The sequence below is a fragment of the Phalaenopsis equestris genome, unplaced genomic scaffold (assembly GCF_001263595.1).
Source record: "Phalaenopsis equestris unplaced genomic scaffold, ASM126359v1 Scaffold000194, whole genome shotgun sequence".
NCBI lineage: Eukaryota > Viridiplantae > Streptophyta > Magnoliopsida > Asparagales > Orchidaceae > Phalaenopsis > Phalaenopsis equestris.
The window spans coordinates 131,834-138,991 of record NW_018164636.1 but is presented as its reverse complement, the minus strand read 5'-3'; the positions used below and the strand labels follow the sequence as shown (position 1 = coordinate 138,991).

At 35.5% G+C, this 7,158-nt stretch overlaps 1 protein-coding gene across 2 annotated transcripts; it reads left to right on the top strand.

Moving 5' to 3' along the window:
• The first annotated feature begins 370 nt into the window (after window positions 1–370).
• Window positions 371–6,908, top strand: LOC110022512 (endochitinase A-like). 2 transcript variants are annotated; one of them, XM_020721486.1, is made up of 6 exons: window positions 371–614; window positions 789–969; window positions 1,067–1,175; window positions 2,372–2,483; window positions 4,951–5,961; window positions 6,302–6,908. In XM_020721486.1, exons 2-6 carry the CDS (start codon window positions 810–812, stop codon window positions 6,560–6,562), a joined length of 1,653 nt encoding a protein of 550 aa, XP_020577145.1. In that variant the 5' UTR covers window positions 371–614; window positions 789–809; the 3' UTR covers window positions 6,563–6,908. The 2 variants fall into 2 exon arrangements, with proteins under 2 accessions (XP_020577145.1, XP_020577144.1); XM_020721485.1 differs by having other exon boundaries at window positions 717–969.
• Window positions 6,909–7,158: the final 250 nt, after the last annotated feature.

The window sequence follows — 7,158 nt, the reverse complement described above, 5'->3', positions numbered from 1 at the left end:
TTCTATGAAATAATATTTAGGATGTTAAAAATAGTAAGAGCAATATTTAGGATGTTAAAAATAGTAAGAGCAATATTTAGGATGTTAAAAATAGTAAGAGCAATATTTAAATCTTACTCTTTCTATGAAATTATTCATTTAAATAAAATTTAATATATTTTATTTTATTTTTAAATTAATAATTTTAATTGATTATAAATTTTAGTAGCTTTACTGCCAAATTTTTTTTATAATCTATAAATATTATTCTGCACGTCGAATCTGCTGCTATTCACATTTCAGCCGCATCACGACTATTAAGAATTAAAAGTGGCATATATGAAAATATTTTAAAAAGATTGAATTTTTATTCAAAAGAAAAAATACTGGCTAGAAGCAAGCTAGATGGGCGCGATTTCCGGTTTTACAGCAGCTTACCAATTCACTTCATTTCCTCGCCCAGGTTTCAAAGTTGAGACTGGAGAGCACGATGCAGGCAAATTAACGCCGAATGCCTTTCGTCACCTTCCTGGCTCCCGCTCTCCCGCTCTCCCGCTCTCCTCGAGTGCATACCTACTTGGTGCTCTTCCAGTAACCCTAATGGCAGTTTCTCTTGAAGAAAAAGGTGGATAGAGGTAAGAGCTCGGTTGTTATGGCGGTCTTTCTGCGTTGAGCTTTGTGCTCTGTTCTTTATACCTTTGATCGGTAGCAAAATGTTAAATGCGGTTTCCACCCAGCTGATTTTGAGGCCGAGGTCCGGATCTTGGGTGTTTTGGTGTTAACGAATAAGTTATCGTTGCGGATTGTAGCTTGGAGTGGTGGAGCGGTAAATGGAGCGAAATTTTAGGGCACCGGAGCCGCGGGGGATTGTGGGAAGGGTAGTCAAGGATAGAGAAGAGGAGCTCACCCTGTTCACTGAGATGCGGAAACGAGAGAAGGAAAAGATCAACCTTCTTCTCCAGAAATCGGACGAACTTGACCCGTCAATGGGTATGTTTTCTCAAATATTTCAATTGATAAGTTTCAAAACTGTCCAATGTTACTACGAAAATGATTTTCTATAAAAAAATGGGAATATTGGTTGCAGAGTCTGTGCCTGGGGGCTCTCCAATTTTCAAAATGCTACAGTCTACTGTGCGCAGAACGACAGTTGATGAATTTCTGAACTCGGACTGTGAGAAGAGCGATTATGACTGGTAATTCTGCGAAAGTTTCTATTTTGAGTGATCATTGCATTTTATGGTTTCTCTGTGCGAATAATTACGTTGCGAAAATGGTTTGCTAATCCAACTTTAATTATTTGGATTTTGCTTTCCTCTCTCTCTGCTACTGTATCTTATGCCCATCTCTTCATATCATTACCATTTTGTTGTTTATGTTACTTTGTCGTTTGCATTGCTACTTTGCCATTTTTATTATTTTTTGTAGTCCTTTTAATATATTTCTTTTGGATGGAATAGTACCTTTAACCAATCCCAAAAAGTTGTTTTAAAACCCCCAAAAAAATAGCATCTTCCTTCTTGTTGTTGTTGTTGTGTGCAATGGTATTCTGGAGCTTTTTTACATGTGAAAACCGAACTTTTATTTTGTAGAAATCATGCCATTGTTTGCACTAATCAAATCATCTTGTTAATGTTTCAGATTAATTATTTGCAGAAATTTGGCTTCCATCTAGCATATCATGGCTTTTGTTAATCTACCGGGACCTAATATGCTTTTAACTTTCATTCGGGAAGCAAGTACATCAGCCTCATCTCTTTTAGGTCTGCCTTTAAACAGAGCCATAGTAAATGAAAAGTAAAAGGGACGTGAAAGTCACTTTTCGTTAAGCTGGATTATTTTAAAGGGGACATTTACATGCATACCACCCAATTCCTGTATATTTACTTATCTAAAACCTAAATTTTACCTTTTTGCATTTGTACCATCCAAATCTTTCATATCACATTGAACGTACAAACATTCGAACTTTTAAAAGGCGAAATATATCTTTTCATGCATAAGTAAGGTGTCTTGTATGTAAAATTTGAAGTTTACGTTTTAGGTAAGTAAATACCTAGGACTTGAGTGGTATGTATAAAAATCTTCCTATTTTAAAGTAATTAGGTAGAAGGGCCTACCAGTTGTTCCCATGTCAAGTGTATTTTCCGAAGAGCTAGTTTTTGATATGATAATAGTTTTTCTTTTATGATGGATACTTTTTACCTGATTAAATGGTGTACTAATCAGTAATTTACACAGTTTTCAATATTTTTGCTTTGTTGTCAGGTCTGATATTATGCTTTAGCGTGGGTAAATTGATATTGTGAACCATTGGGATCAACATTTTTAAATGGTAATGAATAATTAGTTGATTGGACTTTGATTAATTTTTTATGCCATTGCTTTACAGGCTTCTCACACCGCCAGGCACTCCACTTTTTCCATGTCTGCAGGAGTCTCACAGATCTCCTGTAGGGTATAATGATACTCCAAAAGGTTATCCCACTCTGATAAACTCTAGGGTAAGAAGGATGATAGAGCTATGCGATGCTCGTATTTTACTTCTATGTGATTTTGATTGGCTCCTTGTTTCCTAGCTTACGACATACTAAATAAACTTAAGGTGGAACATACTTTTCAGATTCACTCAAGTTTGCTGTAATTTTTATGATATATCTTGCTTTTGAACTTTAGCAGTTTAATTCCCTTAGTTTTCTACACTAAAATTATGGAAATTGTTGTTTTTTTTAATTTTCTGACATTAAATCACAATTTTATAAATGTTAAACCCTAAATGAATTTGAATAATTTGAGAAAAAACCTCAAAAGAGGAATTTTCAAGTTTTGTGTGGGTTTAAGCTCAATCTCTATTTTAGTTGAGTAAATTATTCAGAGATGGTAGTTTAACAACCTATGCAAGCCCAAGTTATAGATCTCAGATATTTGTAAATTCTATGACATGGAAAGCCTTGTCTATTGGGTATTGCTCCAATTTATTATTTTCTACATTTTTCTCATCTTTCCATGCTAAATGGAGTTTACTCTATAAATCAATTTATCCACGCGCGACCTAATAGGCCTGTCTTAATTTTATATCATGCATTGATAACATTTTCACTTTAAGTTTTAAATTGGCCTGACCTAACCAATTCTATCTTCAAGTTGGGTTTGGGTAAGAAAAACACAATTTTGGCTGCCGTGTGGTTATTTTATTTCAGCCAACCAACTATAACTAGAATTTATGCACATTCCCTGACTTTATTAATGAATTCGGTTTAGTTGAGGAAATTCATTTAATCTTTTCAAACTGATTTGATCTTTTCTACTCCGTGTTGTTGTTTCTGAAATATAGGTGCTAACGAACTACTTGAATTTTCAGTGTTGCCTCTGACAAGACTTACTATTTTCCAGATATTGTAATGATGAAGGTAACTTGACTGTTGCCTTCTCCATCCTCAAGTGACTTCAAAAAGAGCTTGGTATCCTCCAAGCATGAGGAATTGCTGTTATTTCTCAACAGATTAGTTGGGTTAGATTTTTGTAGTGTTGTTCTAGTTGGCCTATTAATGATATGATGACAAAGGAATATTTGTCAAAGAAAAATGATGAGGTTATAATGGAGAGTGATGCTGACACCAAATTAAGACAGTGATGGTGGTCTGATACCTATTGCATGGGTGATCGCATGAAAAAGAATTTCAGTGTGGTTAAATATATTTTTTTAACTGAAAAAGCAGGGAAATATGGAAATAAAGCTTTCAGGAGTTAGATTAGAGGGGATTTGCATGGGTAGAGAGAGAGAGTTTATACATCTCAACACCCCATGGGCCGGCTAAAACTTCCGAGGGAGAAATTTGCTTCAATTAGTCATCAAATTGGTAATTAAATTCTATTGAGTATTTTTTTATATTTGTGTCCTCACATATAGAATATAAACCTGAAACTAATAAATCTATCCTAATATGATGGATGATAAAGTTATAGAGTTAGCACGAGTAAATTGATAAAAATAATGATGCAAAACTAATATTGGAAGTGCTAAGTAGAGATCTCATGCTGTATCATTATGGCAGCATCAGGAACATATGATATAGCAATCCAACAAACACTTTTGCTTATTTCTTAAAGACTCTAGGAAGTTATCTATAAATATGATCTTAATTATAATTTTTGTTCATTCTTTGCATTAAAAGGCTTACAAAGAAATGTCTATAAAGTGCTGGTTGAAAGCCGGGAAGTAAGCTCCTAAAAGGACAACTCACTCCCAATCTTGGCATCAATATTTAACAATGAGTAACTCTTGAGCTATTTGGGATCACTTTTATTTTTATTTTATTTTTATTTCGTTTTATTTATGTTTTGATTTGAAACAAAATATGTTTGATTATTTGATTAAAATATGATTCTTTTTAAAGACACTCAAAACACTTAAAAATTATTGTGTGTTTTCAAAAACATATTAATTTGTTATTATAAATAAAAAAATAGAAATATATAAAAAAAATACTAAACAAACGTAAACACAAAAGAAAAATAAAAATAAAAATAAAAAATAATATTTATTCCTAACAAGCTCTAAAACTCAGGATGCAAGCAAATCTTAGAAATGTATGAACCACTAGTAAGATTTGCATGCTTGAGAAGTTTCCATGGAACAAGACTCTACTAAGGCACTTGAGATTTACATTAGATAGTTGAAAAATCTGTTAGTACAGGCATTCCTAGTACTTGATTGATTAATTCTCATTCATAGGCTTTAACTTTTAGGTTGAAAATGGATTTGATCATTGGTACATAAAGCCTAAATTTGGTCCTCATTTGATTTATATTCTCTAATAACTAGTATCAAAGTTGAAATTTTTTTGGGATTGAATGTTTGATAATATTGATGTCTTGCATTTCGAGTTCATTTACCTTTGGAACCAAGTACATTACATTGTTTCTGAATCCTCTTGAGTGCTAATGCAATTCTCATTACTGTTATCGCAGTTAGCTAATCCCGCAGATCATTCTTCAAAAACTATAGCACCATCCAGACAGATGGCCCCCTCTGTTAGTTTAAACTCTTCATTCTCTGGAATGGGAAGGCCATCCTCATCTGTAGGCTCTGCTTCCAGGCCTGCAACCCTAAATGGACGCCCAACTGTTGGGAAAATACCCAGATCTTCAACTCCCACTTCCCGTTCTACATTACCCTCAAAATCAGTGGTCTCCCAACCAAGACCATCCACCCCAGGTCGATCTTCTACACTCACCAGGTCTTCCATACCATCAGCCAACAAGCCTGCATCAAGGTCTGATACTCCAATTAGGCGGTCATCCATCCCATCTAGCCTACATGCTTCTTCAGCTCCTGTTAATCGTTCTTCTTCCATCATAAAATTAGGCACTGCAACCAGTTCTATGACATCTGGCCCTGCAACTAGTTCAATTGGCAGGTTAGGTCCCACCAATTCTATCGCAAGATCAGTTCTGCCAGCCAGTTCTATACTGAAATCAGGCCCAAACTCATCAAAAACTGTAGCTCCATCACGAGGAAACTCTCCAACAGTGAGACCAGCACCTTGGAAACCATCTGAAATGCCCGGGTTTTCATTTGATGCACCTCCTAATCTGAGGACCACAATGCCTGAGAGGTCTTCTCCTTCGAGGGGCAGACCTGGCGCACCTAGCTCCAGGTCACCTTCTGTTGATAATGGACCCATTGCAAGGCCTAGGAGGCAGTCCTCCTCGCCATGTAGAGGGAGGGTCCCTAAAGGGAATGCTGTGAGCGGTAGCTCTGTTCCTGCATCAAGCAGGTACAGAATGAATGGCTGTGACAACGAGAGCCCGGTTGTCATAGGAACTAAAATGGTTGAAAGAGTGGTAAATTCGAGGAGACTAGCGCCTCCCAAGCATGATGAACCACATTCTTCAGGGAAATCCTCCCTGTCACCAGATAGCACTGGCTTTGGGAGAACATTGTCAAAAAAATCACTTGATATGGCTATGAGGCATATGGTAATGTGATTGTTCTCTTTCTTTCCATTCTAAAAGGCGTAAAGTGCAAAAATAGTCCCTATTTACCTGGGATCATTTTAGTCACAGAGTCTATAAAATTGTCAAATTAATCCCCAATCTATTTTATTATAGACTGAACTAGTCCTCAAGGAGCGACTATTTTAGCTCCCATTAAAAAGGTATGGGACTAAATTGATATAGACTGCGGGACTAAAATGACCCACCCCTTATAAACAGCCAAAGGACCATTTTGACCTTTTTTTTAATTTTATAAGCAAGTTCTATGACAATATTTGCATAAAATTGCTATATAAATTGATGATATTTTTCTGCAACACAGGATATAAGACGGAGCATTCCTAATACTCTGCGACCTTTGATGAGCAACGTTCCAGCTTCATCTTTGTACAGTGTGAGATCAGGATTAACGATAAGTAGAACAGTTAGTGTCTCTGACTCTCCTATTGCTACAAGCAGCAATGCAAGCTCAGAACAGAGTGTCAATAACAACGTGTTCTGTCACGATGGAAATGAAATTCAAAATGAGATTTTCAGTGAGAAATGTGAGAGGACTTCACCTTCATTTTTTCTGGCAAGATAACCTTCAGTTTTCTTTCTTCCTTAAATTTCAACGTTGTTTAGAATCTTGTAATGGCGTTGCTTAGATGGAAACTAGCAGCAGAGAGAGCAGCTGTCTGGTATGTTCCCCTTTTCTTGGCCATGAGAGCAAGGTCCTTGAGCTTTGTTCAACATTGTATGTTAGCTGATTATTTTCATTGTTTTTTTTTATTCAATCTGCCATTTGCATGCTAGTTTGTTAAATGAATGTTAGTGTATGCCTTTTATGGAATCATTGTAAACATAACGCCTTATTGCCAGATGTGTATTTTGCAGTTTTTTGCTATGTTTCTGGTTATGAATGCATACATACCTGCGTTTCAGTGTAATTTCTGAAGTTGTGTTCTTTATGTTTTTCGTTGATTGGTACAAGGTAATCATTGAATATGTGTTAATTGTATTATTTTATGCTGTTAAGTACTTGTGTTGTTACTATTTTGGGGCAATTATATTCATAAACTTGAAATATTGCTATTCACAAATATAGCCCCCTTTTTCATCGACTTTTTAAATTCTCACACAAATATCAAAATTCAAGATAAAACCCTAACTGATAATTTTTATTTTTATCAAAATTTC

What these genes read in the sequence shown, in the direction of transcription:
- LOC110022512 (XM_020721486.1), top strand. Translation starts at nt 810, where the DNA reads ATGGAGCGAAATTTTAGGGCACCGGAGCCGCGGGGGATTGTGGGAAGG. An exon ending in GAGAAGAGCGATTATGACTG is followed by an intron (nt 1,176 to 2,371) that starts GTAATTCTGCGA and finishes ATTGCTTTACAG; the next exon opens with GCTTCTCACACCGCCAGGCA. An exon ending in CCACTCTGATAAACTCTAGG is followed by an intron (nt 2,484 to 4,950) that starts GTAAGAAGGATG and finishes CTGTTATCGCAG; the next exon opens with TTAGCTAATCCCGCAGATCA.